General features: G+C 33.0%; 1 protein-coding gene across 1 annotated transcript; it reads right to left on the minus strand.

Annotated features, from left to right (window-relative positions):
- Positions 1-294: 294 nt before the first annotated feature.
- Positions 295-14144, minus strand: LOC138332776 (retinal homeobox protein Rx1-like). Its single transcript, XM_069280741.1, has 3 exons — positions 13047-14144; positions 4830-5050; positions 295-803 (listed from the first exon to the last, which is right to left on the minus strand). The coding sequence occupies exons 1-3, from the start codon at positions 13249-13251 to the stop codon at positions 393-395; spliced, it is 837 nt and encodes a 278-aa protein (XP_069136842.1). The 5' UTR covers positions 13252-14144; the 3' UTR covers positions 295-392.
- Between the last annotated feature and the right edge of the window lie 5776 nt (positions 14145-19920).

Genomic DNA, 19920 nt, shown 5'->3' on the forward strand with positions numbered 1-19920 from the left:
TAGCAGTTTTGGTGAAGAAGTCGAAAATGTAATTGTTTATGGACATACAACGCATTACGCACGACGACGGGCAAAAGGCGATTAGAATAGTAAAAATTGTGAAAATAAGTTTACATATGTTCATTTTGCCATGTTTGTAAGAAAAAAATATTTACATATTATGGTTCATTTTGCCATGTTTGTAAGACAAAAATATTTACATATTATAAATAATGATAAATCATGTCGAAATCGCTATCCAATGTTACTATATCGATATGTGAATGTCATGTCAAGTCATTTTAAATGTTTTGAGATAAAGCATCAAAATAATAATATAGCATATCATTATATAAAATAACTAAACATCGATTTGTTGCACATTGCAATACGTGAACAAAACAAAAACAATTTCAATATTTCCGTTCAAAACTGTCCATGTGTTCCTTTGCTTTCATCCTAAGAGAAACGATACTTGAATTTCGTGTATCTACTTCCGGTAATTTACCGGAAGTACAGTTGAAAACTCCAGACAAGGCATGAAGCGTTGAACTCATTGCACAGTTTGAATTGAACACTGGTGAAGAAATGAATGTCGGGTAGGTTGATATAGATGGCGTTGCCGTCAGGGAAGACACGGAATTTGAAGGAGTGTTGTTAGCTATTGGTGACGTCATCCAAGGGTCTAAAGGAAGGGACGTTCCGAAACCACATCCGGATTTGGTAGTGAGAGCAGTCATCGGGTATGTGTCGCTTATCTTTATGGCTGAGCTCTCGAGCTTTTCTTGTCGTCTCCATTTTGCTCGTCGATTTTGAAACCATACCTGAAATGATATGAAGTGATTAACAGAAAATTTATAAAATAGCAATAAATATGGTGCAGATTTTTATGCTTCAATGCCATATTAATGAGGCCAATTATACATACGACGTTTTAACAAATAACACGATGATAAAAAACCAGTCTAAAATATGCTTACAAAGCTAAATGATTGGTTTGGTTCAAATTATAAACGATGGTAAATGAAATGATGATTTTTTATTACTTATATTATATTGTAATTCTTTACATTTAAGTACATGTAGATATCAGTTTTGTATTTTCGTTATAAAGTAGCGCTTACCAACAGGGATAAATATAAACAAGCTGTATGAAAGCATAACAGGAGTCTCGAGATCCCAAAACCACATGGGTGAAGTACAATTTACCGTCGATTAGTTCCATCTTCCGGTGATTGAGACGTCATATTTTGACGTTAATTTTGTAACGTCATAATCACCGGAAGGTGGGACTAATAGACGGTAAATTGTACAATGCCCACTTCATTTTACGATTTCGAAACCGCCGTATTGAAACTGTTCCAAATAAATCGAATAAAGTAATCGTTCTGTATTTCAACAACTAAACCTTCTACATAGATTTGAGTTAAATACGAATAATGTTACAATTATATATGTATATGAATTTAGTGGTAACAAAATACTACAATGGTTATCAGGGCCCAGTTGTTCAAAAGGCGATTAGGCTAATCACAGTTTAAGGACATTTTCGATTAAAGATAAAATAATTTCTGGTATTACAAATTTTACAAATTTTACAACGATTTTAAACAAGTCTATTCTTTACTTACTTGCTGATTTTACTGCATCTATAATTTCAAATGCAGTTTATGATAAATGAAAATTCCACTAATCATGTGATTAAGAAAATAAGCTTTGAACAACCGTTCCTGGAATCACTGATTCCTAATAGGACTATAAAACTATCCCGTATTCTTCTTCAATCTTAATAAGTGGAATCCAAATCTCTCCCTTAAAACTATTGTTTCTAAAACTAACTTTTCAATTATATATCAGCATTATAAAATCTTGAAATAAAAGGAGATATGATATTTTTAATGCTAAAGGTGACATTTCTGGAGTCTCATTAAGAGTCTAACGGTGAGATAAGATTATGGACAAAGCAATAAAGCAGATAATCAAACAGTTTATTGAAGCAAAATTCTTAATTAGATTTATCAATTCAATTTTATAACCTATAAATCATAAGTCTCTGGAATAACATGACGTGGAGCAATGTTTGATTATCTATCTGCTTTACAACATGTAGTGCAAGTTAAAAACAATCGTTAGTTATTTTAAGAAGAAAGAAAATCACAATAAATCAAGAACAACTTGGTGTAAATGGCACAGAAATGATACATATTTACAGTAAAAATTAACAACCATTTATTATTTGACGTCTTTTCTGGCTGAAAAGCTGAACTTGTGTCATTGACATTTTCCGATGTATGTCTGGATTTAAAAGTAAAATAAGACGAACTCCTATGAAATTTAATGAATAGTATTGTTTTCTTTATTGAATTTCGTCATTCACAATAACATATAATGAACAATGTAAATGTTGACTTTTTATTTGCTTATTATAAAGTTATTGGCTTTGCGTACATGAGTTGATTGCCTCTTTACTTATTTGTTAGCGTACTTTTTTATTTTTATAAGAAAACGATTTTTTGCACACGATTCAATGACGCAATAATCAATGTATACCCCAAGGGCAGATAACTCTATGCTTTGCGAATTATATGTAGTACTATACTACCATGTTTTTCCCAATATTAATTAGAATTTATGCAAAATGATAACATTAATATCTAAATAATAAAACAAAAATTACAAGAAAACAACATAAAATATCAATAAGATATGTATAAACTATATAAATGCTATTCCGATTGATAAAAACCAGTTTAAGAAATGAGAATGAATACAAATTTTTTGACAATATTGATTTCATGACATCATTTCATTCTAATAAATTCTGAAAAAGTGTGTTAATATTCCAAAGGAATAGTTCACAGAAGGATGAAGCATGCCTTTTCGTTTTGTACTGAATTCAAATTATTTTGAATGACAATGTATACTCATATGTAATAGGTATCCATCTAAACTCTATCCTACATCCAATACCAAAGAACGTAATAGAGGGATGTATTATCAAGGGAATGAGAGTAGTCATACATATATTCATCAAAATCATACAAACAATACCTTATAGCATTTTCATCATTCAAATAGTAATGTATTGCAAGCACTACAAACTAACATGAAGGAAGTAACAAGAAAATCATATATCAAGATGATCGTTTCATTAAAAATTAGTCTTGTAATTGTATCAAATGGTAATAACATCCAAATAAAAATCAAAAATACAATATCCAATTTTGACACGCTGTAATTTCACTGCAGATAACAAGCATTATCAAAATAATAGCCAATAAAAGCCTTTCTTTAATCCGAGGCATTTTACACTGTGTCAAACGCAGACAATTTAACAATACCGAAATTGTTCAGAAGGGTATTGACTAGTAGAATCAGGTTTAGCCTGAAGATGCCAACATTTCAAAAGTTCTGGTCGTCCGTCCTGATAATTACTGGCTAGCAAAACGTGGCGAGCATGGGTCAAATCACAGAAATGTTAGTGTGGCGGTGGGGGCCGAGTTGTCAGGTGTCGGGACGCCATTCACAATGGCGGCTTGTTTAGCATAAATACTTGAGTAACAATGAGATAATTGAGCTTCAAGCATCTCCATGAGAAGACGAGATGTGCTGACCTGCCTCTGTGTCATTGTCAGCTTATCAGGAACATTGAGATCAACTCTTTAGGTGTGGTTAAAGAGAAACTCACTCGAGAGCAATTACCAACTCTCCAAACGAAAAAGTCTTTCTTTCTGTGTTTAGTCAAGCGTATAATTGATAGTCTCTTTTAAGGTATCGCCCTGTTGCCTTTTCTGCCTTTCCACTACAGATTGACTTGTCTGGATTAGGTTAGCAGCTGCCACTTTTCAAAAGATGCACTGTTTATGAAGTTAGCAGACTTGACGCTAAGTCAATTACAGATCATCATGATTTTCTTTGTCATTAAGGGCCCTTAACATTTATCCAATATCTCCATTCCCTTTCACTAAAAGCTCATTATAGTTGACAAAGGGGTCCAGTAATGATATTAGGACAAGATTATTGGCCACGATAATCAGTCATGACGAAACCCATTGAGTACTACTGAGTTTATTAGAGTGTTAATGAGCTTATGATATTTGCTTAATAGAGGGGCTAGCTAAACCCGGAGCATGGTGCCCAAGGCTGGGTTGATTTCTTTTGACAGATATGGGACTGTGCCATGTGGTAGTATCTTCACCCTCGAATTCATCTTCATTGATATTCTTTAAAACATTACGCTCTTGTATCAATTCTTGCAATAACTATTTAAGAAATTTGATATTAATGGCAATTGTGCTGATTACATTAGATTAAGTACGTATGAATTGTGAAAGGAATATTTTTACTGAACACATATCTTGAATACTAGTTGTGTTGCTTCAGTGGATTTTTTTAAATTCAAAGCTTTTAAAGAGTCGTCTCCTCATAGAAAAAATACATAGCACAGTTTATAAATATACATAAGCAAATGAATAGTTTTTAAATGTCAAATGTAAACAATTGGATAGTTTATTTGCTTCAGTGAATCATCTGACAAAATTATAGTGCAATATCTAAATACGAAGATAAACAAATCAATGCTAAAAAGAACAAAAAATATCCTTGGGATTATTTTTCTGCTATTCTATACATACACTACAATAGTAAATATGTGATTTGGCCAAGCTTTAACCTAGATGCGTATGGTGGGTATCATCAAAGACTAAAAAGCACATAACAATGCGGAACGCATGGTTCTAATGCTATAATATTTTTCGTTTCCTTTATCTGCTTCCCAAAGTCTGATACAAGTACATTTACAGGTTGACCTATTATACCGATGTAATTATATCAGTTGCTATTCTACACACCTGTACTCGAACTTCCGGTAAATTTATCTTCATGGCTAGTTCTTCTCTGCTGTATACATCCGGGTAATGTGACTTCTCAAATGCCCTCTCCAACTCGTGCAGCTGGTAGGTAGTAAAAGTAGTGCGATTCCTACGTGATTTCTTCCGCTGCTCTTCACTATAGTCTATCTTATGTCCTTCAATAGCCTTCATATTCTCCTTCCGAGATTTGGCATTCCTTTCTAATATTAAAAAAAAATAAAAAAAAAATCACATCAAGACGAAATATAAGTTTATAATATAAGAAAATGTTCCATATTCTGTTGAATGCATTCTTGAACTTTTTTTTTGTCCCACGAATCTGGGATAATACTGAAATCCACTTATTTTTACGTTTTTATTCGCAGAATTGAATTGCGACCAAGAATTTCTGAAAATTACTACTTGGTAATCTCCGATACCTGATTAACCGATGTAAAATATAGGTGATAAAATGTCAGACACCTTATCATCTCGGCCCACACATTTTCTATAATCGCAATAAATATGTTGAACGCATTAAAAGCCTAATTGATTATAAGCCGGTAATATATATCAGAAACACAGATCAGTAACGCTATATTGTACTAGTTGTATAACATAGATAATCTATATATAAGCTTAGTAACAGCTTAATCAGAATCGGAGATATGTTACACATAATCTTGTTTTAGTTTCACCTAAAATAAAATCGAGTGACCTCTCTGAAAATGACGCTTGATATCACATCAGTGTCACATGATTTATCCCTTGTACTTTAAACAGAATAACTTTTTAGAAATTTACAAATTACAGAAAAAATGGAAATTACCATGACGAATCGGTCGTTTTCTACAAGAAATTGATGACATCTAAAATAATCTTGATTAGTGTCACAGACACTGTGGGTGAATTAGTCCATCTCTGAGGTGTCCAAACTGGAGACCAAACAGCTATGTCAGTAATGTTACATTATTCGTTGATGACCAAATACGGGTAAATATTGGGTCTAAAAGTAACTCATATCAGGCGATGTGATGCCGAGCCTGATACGTGTTTCTTTTAGAAACCAATTGTGGAACGCATTTATCCCGTCGAAGGCTCTTTGAAAGATAATTTTTTAAATATCAACGAAATGACTCGGATCTTATACAATATTTTCCTTTTCGAACGAATCGAATTTGTTGTAATGGTCCATTTCTGATGAACAATCCTAGAAATAGTACTAGTCGGTTGTCTTTGCTTTTAATATTGCCATCAGCGTAAACGTTCACTGCCATCTGCGCAAAACATTTCCTGGATTCCATCTTGTTACTGACGACGTAACGATTACATTAGGAGCAAAGAACGACAACTCTAATGCCCAACCTCAATAAGATAATGAAAAGCTAATACGAGTATAATATTATATTGGATACCACGTGACGTCATCTTAACCAATAGGACAACAAGATTATTGCGAGTGGCGGCATAACGTAGTCATCATGGTCTGTGAAACATATGTAGATTGATCATACTTTACCAAATCAAGAACAAACTTACAATTTGACATCAATATCTTGGAAATCAAAGGGAGATACTATGTTACCGACGAAGGGAGACCTACTGTGAATATAACACAACGCTATGCTGCATTTATCATAATAATGTTTATATGTTTATAAATAATTAACCAAACTTTATTAACGAGCATGACGCCGTCGACTAAAGGCATTGTTATGCTGTCCATTTTTCTGCGCTTTTAATTAAGTTTGATATCAAACTAAACATGAGATAACAATAAAAATTAGACCGGTACTTCCTCTACTCCAACGCACTGTATCAGCTGCTTCATGTAAAAGCGTCAGCAAATAAAGTAATCAAAAATACGGTAAATGCTTGATTCATTTCATCACCCGACACTATAGGCGTCATGTCATAATCAGACAAAGAGATTCGATATCATTTTGCAGTAAAAATGATATTTTTTCAACTAAGTAAGGTTAATGAGATAAGCCGGTGTAAAAATTAAAGTTTAAATTGAGGTTTTAATTTGACGGAATTATATAAATCACTAAGATATTTGCTTAATTTAAACTCTTGTTTAGACCGATGATAGTTGCCATGGTTGACTCGATTTACCATTTCGTTACGATCTATCAACAGTGATGCTTGAAAATGATACAAAGTATTGAGAGATCATGATAGGTCAATATCATATTGGAACTTAATTGGACTACGATAATCCTGATATCCAATCCTATCATCATACTTACTAAATAAAATATATGGAAATTTGAAATTGAAAATAAATGGTGATCATGTATTGAAACCGATATATTTGTAAATATATACATATATGATAAGCAGACATTAACTTACTAACAGGAATGTGATATAAAACTATGAACAGTTGTAGGTTGTGGTAGTGAATGACATGAACAGAAGAACAGAATGTTTTGTAACTTACAGCATATAAGGATCACCGTGTTTGTCTTATAGATAGATATAGATGTTTAGCTATAGAAAGAACCGACAGCGATATTATCATTATAATAATATTATTAGATAAAATTGATATATATATATATATATATTAATTTCATACAATCATACAAATGTGACCAAATACAATATCAACATATTGATTTAATGTTGCAATCCATTGTTTTGAAATTTTTCTGGGATTTAGGTAAAAGAACAGTTATTGTGTCAGTGGAATTTTAACTGCACAGTTTGACTGAACATAGGTTAGACTTGCATGTAAGGGACGGGTGACAGTAGTGGTGTGTGATTTAGGCTTGTGTTCCCGTAGGGATGATGGGCCAGTTAGAGTGTCATTTAGGAGAGAGCTAGCAAGGGGACAGGTACTGTCACAATGATAACACAAGGCTTGTGTGAATTAAATACATCACCCGACACCATTACTGAATTAGCGTGGTCATGTTGAGCCCAATACACGCTCTAACAATAAAAAAGCAAATTGGGACTGGTTCTTTTTTCAATCTTCTTTACCACCCTGAATCAGGGCCTTAGGGCAAAGCAGACTTTCGATCAAATTATAATTCATAAAATTACAAGGTTTTACAAATGCGCTCGAGTGTCAAATACGTGTATGTACCTTGAGAATCATTCTGATTTAATTCAATTATAGAATTGTACGCTAATGACATATCTGAGCTCAAATAACACTCCTAGACATTGTTGGTATTGACAAGTTCTACGTTGTTGTTAATAAGGCCGTCAAATTCCACTTTTAATCCGCTCTCAAACAGTGAACGACGCATCCGTCTTTTATATGAAGAGATCTGTACCCACCCCTGTCTCTTAGGCAAAACAAGACACACAAAAAGGACACTTCAACGTGCCGCCTACCCTCAAAGCTAGCACTGAATCGTTTAAATGCAAAACAAACGTCTACATCTAGATAAAGAAATCAAATTTTCTATGCACTTCGTGTATCCCAAACGTAAGGACAGTTAAACATTAGGTTTATGAAGGTCTTTAGAGTTAAGTTAAACATATCCAATACCACACGTCTGAATAAAGATATAAAGAACTCGGCCAGATTAATCAAGAATTCCTGTACATTTCGTCACTATAAAAAGGACATTTAAAAAAAATTGAGATCATCTTACTGATCAACACTATTTTTATATTTATAAATGTCCCTACATGAAATAAACCCGATAATACAAGATAACTTTACAATATGCTAGTCTGAAAATACTACATAAGCAAATCAGACCCAATGATGACGAAACAGCCGTATAAATCTAAAACAGTCTTACATTTTAAAAACAAATTACGTTATTCTATTAGCAAAGTAATAACTTAAGTGTAAGTTTGTTTCATAATCCCGAAGTCAAATCATAAAATTAGAATATCGTTATTTGGCCTTTCGCTTCTAGAAAATGTTATTCTCCACTCTATGCCACAGGAGCTACCATTTAGGATGGCAAAGAATGTAAACGACATTTATCCACTGCATTTATAATTAACTGCTGTATCGAGATTTTTTGGACGGTTGATATCACTTCGTATTGTCGGAATCTCGCGATCTGGATTTCATGATCACAAGAGGGCGAAAGAGATATTGCGATGTTGTAAGGTTGCTCTTACCATCCATCATAAATTTGAACGACTTCGAAATATCGACCATTATCTATATCTTGACTAGAAACTGTGCGCCCTCGATTACTACCTCTTTGAACAAGCACCACACTACCGTACGTGTCTCTCAAATCAAATATTGAGCGTGCGACCCTCTGAGGAAGGACGTGAGACGACTGGTTTGCCCAGTGACCGAATAGGGAGTCTTGTTGGTTGTCTTTGATAGTGTGCTTCAGTGAATTAACAGTTTTAATCAGACTCCCAAAATTACAAGAAGACACAACACGGATGTACCGCATTTACTCACAAAAACAGACCAGTCAGACAATGAAATAGAATTTTCCCTTAATTTTCTTAGCTGTTAATAGGAAATTATACATTATCATGGATTGATGGAAACTATCTTGTTGTTGAGCTATGGTAAAGAACCGCTTCAATTGGTGCTGAAGCTATGTCACATGGCACAGAAAATGTGCTTCAATTGTATGCGTTACATAAACCATCCATGTCGAAGCCATGGTACACATATTAAACGCGAAATCGCCTTTCGTGATTATTATTATGTCCCGCCATGATTAAAATACATTTCGCCGATGAACATGTTCAGATGACTTCAATGCTTACCATACAATCCGTCTTCAGTCAATCAGAAACTGTATCCCATTAGTGTCAGTGCAACCGACTATTTGATAATCATACATCAACATTTGTTATGCTGAAATATTTTTTGCCCTTGATATTTTCCAAATCTAAAATGCCATAATAATTTGTTATAACATCTTTTACAAATTACTTGGTTTTGGTTTTCAGATGGAGTTCTTTCACTAAAGGACGCCAACCAAATGTTGAACTTAAATAAAGAACGAGCTGAAAATCCCTTTTAATGTTATGTACATAAATACAAGGATAAATATGTAATGAGAATTAAAACACTCAACGTACATTTAATAATTCAGATCATATCGTATGTCATTTTATGTCACCTTTTATTCGCATCATACTCGTATTTCCAATCCGATGAACATTCAGTAGAAGTAAATCTAAATTCACATAAGAATATCGAAATACCATGGTCATATAATATTTTACTCAAGGTCAAGTACTTGTAGATAAATGCATGGAAAGCTTTATGAAGATCTTATGGAATTAAGATAACTAACCATTAGCTACTTTTTGAGAAATCCATAGAAATAAAAAGCTATGTTTCATACTGATTGTAGAATTGTAGAAACAGTCAGAATAAAATGAGTGCGAAGCACAAATCGAGACAATGTTTGGTCCCCATAAGCGTTGTCAGCGGTGCCAAATGAAAACCAAATTAAACAAGAAAACTAAAATAGAAAAATTACTATTGTGACTAATTTCCAAATCTACTGACAAAGGATAAGAAACGAAACGAAACACATATCGAACTAAAGAGGGACCATAAGTGTTTCATAAAATCAATTTAAAAAGTTTATCATCAGAATGATGAAGACGTTTTTGTAAATTTTTAATTTCCAGAAATACATTGCATCCAGAGAAGGGTTGGTGTCAGTTGAAAAATCGTTTACACTATATATCTCTATTAGCATGTTCTGTGTTTCATCCAGATATTTCAGAGTGGAAATTGTCATTACGCTACATCGCTAAATTAATCCATTTCAGCCTAAAAGGGTCATATTCCAATGTGTAGATCAGTTATATGTTTTTTCTTTTCTCACTGATCAATTTTCAAATATGAAATAATTATCTATTTATATACATTAAGCCCATAATAATGTGTCCGTCAATTATAAGCGGTCGAGATTTTATAGTTTGTCGTTAATAGTATTACAAGTTTTAAGACAGCGCTAACATTTGCTAAAAATGTTGTAGTTCATTAAAGGTCAGATACAATAAACGTGAAATGACGTCAGAAAAATCTTTTGAATCTATGTAAGAATTCTTCTACAATATTGAAAATATCACAGTTTCTTGTAATTAACATATTGATAAGAACATCATAATCATTGGATCCAAATTCTTCACCTAAATGAATATCAATCTAAGTCCAATTACGATTTGCTAAATAAGGTTTTGAAGTAGAAGAATTTATTTTCAAAGTTAGGTTTTGAAAGTAAAGAAACTCTATGGAAAAATAAATGTATCGAATATTGAAATATTTTTCCCATCTCGATGATATCATGTTTTGAATTTTGTTTCCAATCAATGTTTGGCAGAAATTTTCTTCTAAGTTCTAAAGTATTTACTGCTACCTTTATGTGGCATACGGATAGATATGCTAGATAATTTAGATTTATTTATTTACTGAATCCCTTTTGCTCCGTCACAAATTACTTTTACTCTTGCTATCCTATAGGCTAGCTGAGTACACTTTATAAAGAACAGTAATTAAATCATGATTTAAGTTATAGCAGAACTTTGCATATTAACGCCCGAAGATGTTGCTTCAAGAGTCCTGTGTAGGAATTACACATTTGTTATTGTTATTCTTATTGTGGCAATGTCCCGTGGGAATATCTTCCACTTCTTCGATAATATTGCAGGCTTAACCGTGCGATCTAATATTAAATATTACTGTCTATCTATTTTAATGCTTTCTTCCATCACGAGATAACAGATGCTGCCAATGATTTGGGGATGTTTTCATCAAAAGTTTCTTTCTGTCTATTGCCCTACGGTACATACGATTGCTAAACTGGGCCACAAAATGACTTCAAAATTTGTTCTTTACAAAAGGATTGATATATAATGCCATTTATTTTAATAATCTGTGTACGCATAATGAGTAAACTATCGACCTACTATTCAAATCTGTATCATCGATCACTTCCCCACAACTTGCCAATGAGATTATTATGAAGTAGACTGTCATTTTATTCGCATGATCCGATAATTTCAGAGAATAAATACATGATATTTAGGGTTTGATATGATGTGATAATATGCATGACTTACAACTGTTTGCTTAAAGATGCTCCACCGCCGACAGAGCATAAATGATATTCATCATTTGAACAATAATTGGTGTTTAATCGTGTATATGTATGCCTAATTAACACAAAAAAGAACATAAAATAATTTATTTCGCCTTTGATGCATGCACAATCATTAATTCATTCCATATAAGATATAGTGCCACGGATTTTTTTTCGGGATGCAATTAATTATTTTTTTTATATTTTCAACTTGAAGTAAAATTAGAAATTCAAACTTTTTCATGGTGGTAATTATGTAAAGTAAGTAACTTTTGTACTCGAAGAAAAATACTAAATCGTCAGCTCTTGTATTTGATAGAGAAAAAATACTTTTGTCAAATCAATATTCGGTCATGTTTTTGCATTTCGGTCATGTTTTGACAATGTCAATTTGATGTACAATGAATATCATTTGAAAATAAATATGACTAAACATTTCCAAAATTTCCTTCAAAACGTAATTCTAAATCTCAGTTTTCCAGAACAAATATAAAAAATAGTATATTTTTAGATTATTAAAAATAAAATCAAGTTAAGAAAACTGATAAATAGACAAAAGAACACAATTTGTGTGCATAAGTGCGATATCGTAAAGGTTAAAAAGTTGCCAAGTTACCATAGAATTTTTTTTTTCAATTTTCAATATCTTTATAAAAATTTCTAACAAATAAAATCTGTCATTGCCGATATTCGTTTACTTTTTATTCTTTTTTATTTATTAAAGTAGGAAATATACCACTTATTTTCCATCAATCAAGCATTTCAAAATTTAAATGTAACATATTCATCATTTTGGGAAATAATTAGATAATTAGTTAAAATGAAAATCAATTCTCGTAATGTAAGGTCATATATTCATTAATAATCGTATGTGAATATTAAAACACGCCACAAAATAATTACAAACCTTCATATCAGATAAAATATGTAAACGAGATCGTTTTTTGTTATAGATTTGTAAAATACCTTTATTGATAAATGAGTGTACTAAACAGAGTATAGAGTATCGTGTACATGTCCAATCGTCCATTCAAAATTAGCAAATCATTTTTCGAAATTGGATCTCATTTATATAAAAGTAACCAAACAATATACTCTACATAATGATAATTTATCATCTTTAATGTTATCTTGATAAAATTAATTATATTAAGGGGGCAACACTTACCTGTAATTTTGAAGGCTTTACCGGAAGTCTCTTTTCTGTGATGTAAGTGGTTATGTAGTTTGTCTGCATGTTCTTCCTGTGTGGTGAAATCGGTGGCACATATATCCGGTCCTCCTCTAATTCCAAGAAGGGCATCAATACTGTGGAATCCGGTGGATCCACCTGCGGAAACAGACACGTGCATTGCCGGAAGAACCTGGTTCATAATTAGCCAAAAATATCAGTTTCTTCGAAAAATGTCGTTTCTTGTCTGGATGGAGAGGCTGAAGGAAGATGGCAATAATACAGTATGTCCTTGTAAAGTCTGTATAAATACACTTACGTGTTCACAGGCAATTTGCCACCATTTTCAGATTTGATGGCGTCCAATTAATTTTCCTTGACCCTTTAATTGGTGGTATTGCTAGAGCTCACTTGTGTATAGTTACATTAAACAAAGTAATTGACAGCTATGGAAGAAGCGCGTGTCTGAAAAGATTACAAGTCTCTTATGTTTTTGGCAGGCAGGAGTTAATCCTTGAGAAAAGTGTTATTTGTACAATTTGATTTCATCGCGTCTTATGGGAGCTAATGTACACAAATTCAATATTGCTCTCGTCAGGCCTATTACATGGTTGTAAATCAGTGGTGAGTTTATTGATGTTTTGTGAGCACGTTAATAGGATGGGCGGGTGGGACGGTGCCTAATGAACATCTCCGTCCAGTCTTTGCTCCAATCACAGGCAAGCTCTGTATTCAGAACTGCGACGAGAGAAAACAAATTGAAAGATTTTCGACAATGGATTCGTCACCCAAACTTTTATATCAAACATGCCAGAGAATTTTAATGACAGGTGTCGGGGAAATTGTTAATCATTGATGGTTGTGTATAAGAGTAGGCACAGGCGCCTATGGCAGGGACCCTTCGTTGACATAGGCTAATAGACACCACACGCCAGATTCAGGATACAAAGGACGTGGGTTAAATATGATTTGCAAACCAAATAACATTTTATTCTCTAGTATAACAGGGAGACAGACAGATAAGGACTCCCATGTTACAACACCTCTAGCGACATTTAATAGAATACTAATACTGGTATATAAAAAATTCAAAAGGGCAATCAGCAAATATTCTATTTCGTAAGTAATAGTTTAAAAAGACCGCGTTAGGCGCCTAGAAGATTGCTCTATCCTTTCATGTTATGGTACGGTTGTTGGCAGTGCCTGGCCGTGCAATCGGGCACCTATTTGCCTTTTGATTCTCAAATCACTGCAATATCTTAGGTCATCCGGTAAAGTTACACTATCAACGAGACATAAGTGTAGCTGTTTCCTTAATTAGATTCTTAGAATGTATGTTTCATTCTGTTTTCCATTTGATCTTATGAACACTATTTTGGTGATTAGGAAATGCTTGCAAGCACAATTGTTTTAGAAACATTCTGTCTTTAGTTTTCCATATTGAAAAATATTTATAGTTCTATTTTATATTTTCTTGAATACGTATATTTTAGTTGACAAAGAAAAACTATGGAAAACAGTAGAGAATATTTTGAATTTAATTATAATTATTATTATTTTTTTTTATTATTTATTATCATTTCATTTTTTTTTTGTTTTTTTTTTTTTTTTTTTTTTTTTTTTTTTTCATTTTTTAACTTTTTTGTCCTTTTTTAAAATTTTCTTATCTTTTTGTTTTCTTTTTTTTGCAAGTTAATTTTTCCCCTTTTTAATTTTCATTTGTTGTTATCATTATTACAGCTGACAGATATATTTCAACAATTTGCCAATATTGACTAATTATATCACATAGTTTCAATCTAGTGTGCATTGGATTCGGAATCTGAAAAGCTTATACTAGGTCGTATCGTCCTGTTGACAACCTCTATTAATCAGTCATTCTCAACTGTAGCCGAGATGGTAGTCTCTTTTCAAATGATAATGTGTGATAGATAATTTGGGTAAATATCAATTTAATTCTTAAAGACATTGGTATTAGTCGGGTATCACAATTGATTTTCTTTTGCAAGTGAACATCAAAATATGTCTTTTTCAATTTATATTTTTGAAAGAGTGGTGATAGATTTATATGATTATGTTAGCATACACAGCTGAAGATTAAAGGGCTGTTGTAACCTTATCAATATGATTACTTGTCCTCTATTAATGTTTTCAGATTACATTCATTAAAACTCAGCCAGACATTCAACGCCATTAGACGAGAGAAATTGCAGTTATTTTCGGTATAATTGTTTTCATTTGAACATATCTCAAAAATGTTGTGGTTAAAATCTCATTGATCAAAACCTTTAATATCACCAAATAGCTTTATTTGAAACTGCTAAACAAGTCTTAACAATATGTATCACTTCCATACAAAATCTAAATAATGCATATGGTGGGATTCGCAATTGTTCCAGATATCATTTCCACTAAATGTATTACTAAACTATGTCACTCTATTTTGACTTGAAGCCTGTTGTAGACTCTTTGGGATATATTAAATTGCAATGAAAGTTCAACTGGTTTCTCATTAATGTCTACAGTAGGTAATACTTAGGTATCTGAAATTATGTCAATCCTTTAAGAAGGGCGTTAGAATTTTTACCCTCTTTCCCATACATGTATTTGATTTCAGTTATCAACGAATCCCTCAATCACAAGGAGACAACATCAATGCTTACATCACAAGAATACAACATCAATGCGTAATCTCCTGAAAACCCGTATCACACGTTTTTTATCAACTGCAAGGAATATTATCCATAAAAAATCTATCTATGACAATAATCATCATCCGAACTTTAGTTGAATTCTGGCAATTTTGAGGGCAATTGTACAATTGTAAAATGGTGAAAGTGTAAGATTATTTTAGACTTGGCAAAGATGTGTCTTTGTTTGAAAAAAGGTTATGACGTAAAGTTAATCTTCGGAAGGAAATCTTGATGTGTTAACATAACTTCCTAAGGAGTATAAAATAAGTATTTTCTGAAACGACTAAAAATGTCCTTGCAGAGTAACCCTGCCGATGACATTGTATGTTACATTTGTTTTAAGTGATTGTTTTCCTTTAAAATATATCCAGGTGACTCAGTAGGAATTCTAACAATTTCATTAGTTTGTTATTACATGTATAGAACAAATAATAGCTGAATTAGCATGATGATAGAGCATTATATTCCGGCTGTGTTGATAAAATTGTATTTCAGTTTGGGTGTGTAGGAAGTTGTTGTCAAAATGAGTTGCATAATTTTGTAAACATTTTTTTCTCCTATTTAATCAGTGTTGGAATGTTGGCAGCGTTAAATGAATTAATACATGCTTTTTCGATTCATTGAAAAATACACAATTACAGATAAACACTATTGTTCGTTTCAACAGCAAAGGCGTGTCATCTTATGTAACGTGGCACTAAATCAAGTCATTTCACTCTGACGTTCAGCAGACAATGTTGTCTCCGCCTAGGACTGAAGTTGTTTTATCTTATATTACTGTCTATGTAGCTATTTAGTCTTGAATGTCTTTAAAGATCCTTGACATGTACGATACTAAGTATTTTGTGTACAATTGGTACCCTTTCCCGCAAAGGATATTTACAAAACATTTAGATAAACAAACGAATGACGTTTAAAACGGAAGACCAATGAAATTAAGGAACGGATTGTTTTGATATTATAGATGTTAAATCGATTCTTTTTTGTTAAGAATCAAATAGGTTAATTTAATTATTATTTGATTAATTAATTAAATAAATGTAATGCTTTGTTGAGACCCATATTTGTGTTGCTGTAATTTGCTTTAACATTCTATCGACACTTTAACACTTGGTCGAGACGAAATAGCTTAAGGATGAACACTTCGGTAATAGATAAAGAAAAATTCCATTGCATTGAAAAATAATTCCTCAGAAACAAAGGACTAGACTTCTATGCTTCTAATTAGGGTTTTTTTCTAAAGAAGACACTCGAATATTGAGTGTGTTGGTCTAAAGACTGACATTTTGATAACATTGAAAGCTACCCAGACGAATTGCTTCGGGAAACATCTCACGAATACTGCTACAGTGACAATGCCGTATGTTAATCACTTACCGTGCGTAATCCTCGATGACTAACGTTTTATTGGAGTTATTAATCAAAATATTATATCAAGCAATTAGCGAGAAAAGCTTAAAGTCAGGCTAATTTTACCGGATATGCTTAAAGCTTTCCGCTTTGGTAGCATGCAAACCGCAGCATGTTGGTACACTCTCTGCTGTAATTCTGATCATCGAAGGTTGTCTCTGAAGCTTTGACTTGTCTTCGTAACCGAACGTGATCCTTACATCCACCGACAGCTGTTAGTCTGTGACAAACATCTTACAACAGGGGATTACTCCGCCCTTGATAATTATGATATTTTCTGAGAAATCTCTTCGCGTGCAGCATGCACATTTATCACGTACTAATCCAAGGCCTGCAGTACCTTTGGGGAATCCAAGGCTTAAACTTTGTTTCCAAAGATTGGCGACTGTACTAGTATAGAATTAATTCAGCCCCATTGCTCCCATTCCAGAAGCAATATTTTATTTTTTTCTTACTTGATATTATAAAAACGAAACAACATGAAATCCTATTTTATAGGCAGATTTTTTTGTTTTATGTGTTGTTCTTGAGTCTTAAGCGCCATGTTCACCAAATTAAACGCAGGCAAAACCAAAAACTAAACCCAGGATAGCAAATAATCACCGTTCAATAACAGACGGCATGTTGTCTTCAGTTTTGCCTTTCTATGTAACAAATATTCCATAAGAGTTTTCCAATTGACATTAACTGACTTTGACAGTTAGAGTTATCCTAATATAGAACATTGGAAGGAAGACAAAGGACATCTCAGAACGAAAGATAAGATAAAGTTCGGTTATGATGACACAGGTTAGTTATTTGTATTGGTTAATTTTTGTTTCTATAATTCAGACTTTGAGTTGCGAAGCGACACCGACAGATGCTGGGTGGTAAAGTTAACTAACAGAGTTGAGTTTTGCATTGTTTGATGAGGTAGCGGCACTTAAGACTCAGAAGTGAAATATTTACATTTACATAGCAAATATGAATGCAAATTGAACAGAGGCAACTTCAACATGAAGCGTGTTTCATGGAATTTACCTTTGTCCAGTTGGCATTCATATTGGCTATGAATGCCTATTGAAAGATGTTCAATGTTTAAATGACCCACTATTATAGTTGGCTAATAAATGACCATATGAAGGTCGATATTATGAGAAACACCATGTTAAAGTTATACGTGCCGTAACCGATTAATTTTTTTTCTTCAGAAATATATTGAAAATCCTAACTTTTGATGAACTAAGCTGTGAAAATCGTTCAAAGGACAGGCAAACACGTATAATGCCTTATAAGCAATTACAGCAACACAGAATATTTGTACAGTAATAGTTCTGGTTTTTATTTCATGCGTGTTAAGATGAAAACATATAAATTACAAATGTTAACTACGATAAGATATCCTTTTATTACATTTTTGCAGTGAAATATAAGGTTTTATGGTGAACATAAAAGCGATATACTTCACTCCAGTGAAAATATCAATTTTGTTAATAACTAATAAATAAATGTTAACTCGGAAGGTAGATTCTGGTATTTATCAAAAACAAGGAATATCCTCTATCTATTGGCCCAGAACACCGACCTCTGTTGTTATATAAGGAGGTGACATGTTTCTGGATTGGCAGCTATTCTCATTGACCAAGTATACGCAGAACTCCTCTTCTAGATCACATGATATTAACTATGATGACATCGTTTGTTATCATCAGGAGTTACTAGTGTGGCGGATGTCCTCATTGACCTTATTGAACTACTCTTCAGATACACATAAACCATACTCGATACACCAGGAATACTACCATTGTCGTTATATCCACCACTGGAATATTTCATAGCAAAAATGAAGGCTCTGTTTGTGGTCACGGATGATACAGGGGTTTGGTTCTTTGATGTATATCAAAATAAAATGAATAACGGTACACTGTAATTTGACTGTGTGCTTTTGAAGTTAGACGTTCCTGTTGCTTTAATCTTCAAACAACGTCTTTGCAGGTCTGTGATTGCTGGCCTGATTTGCCTTCCGTTTTGCTATGAAATATCTCAGGGGTGGATAACGAAAGTGATAGTAATCCCTAGAGTTTCGAGGAATCACATAGATGTACAGTAAGACATCCGTAATGGTTATCATCAAGAGTTGACATGGGTATACTGTAAACCTACGTATTGCCGCGGCGACTTTATTTACGATTTATAGATAGAACTCTCTACTGCACTTTACTTTAAATCTTCTCGGGGCGTTTTATTTTTGAGAACTCTATTAACCCGCGAGATACGCAAAAATATTTCACACGCGAAAATTACTAGTTTTCGGTGCTCATAAACACAGAACAAGTATAATGTAGAGTAGACACCATCGATTTTTATCGTTTATATCTGATCTAGATGTGTGCTGAAATAGTTGACGTTTTATAGTGCTATCTCACCAAAGATATAGAGGACATTCCTTGTTTTATGAATAACGGTTATATCTCATCGAATGGGATCACACGAGATGAAATATAACTGTTATTTATCGATAAACAAGAAATATTCTATTTATTACATTATGTGTCTCATTTTTGGTCTAAACAAAACCAACTGATACCAGTACATGTACATATTTTATTTCAATCAGTCCGCTTACTTTAATTTGGTGTCAGACATGGGGAACACATTATGAGGAAAATAACATCAAATAATCTAATGCAACACATTAATGCCCCAATGAATTTATAGACAGAGGTGCTTCCGTCTACAAATAGTTTTTCCGAATACGGAGACGTTTCCCCGTTGTCGCCAACGGACAA

This window comes from Argopecten irradians, chromosome 10 (assembly GCF_041381155.1).
Source record: "Argopecten irradians isolate NY chromosome 10, Ai_NY, whole genome shotgun sequence".
Lineage (NCBI taxonomy): Eukaryota > Metazoa > Mollusca > Bivalvia > Pectinida > Pectinidae > Argopecten > Argopecten irradians.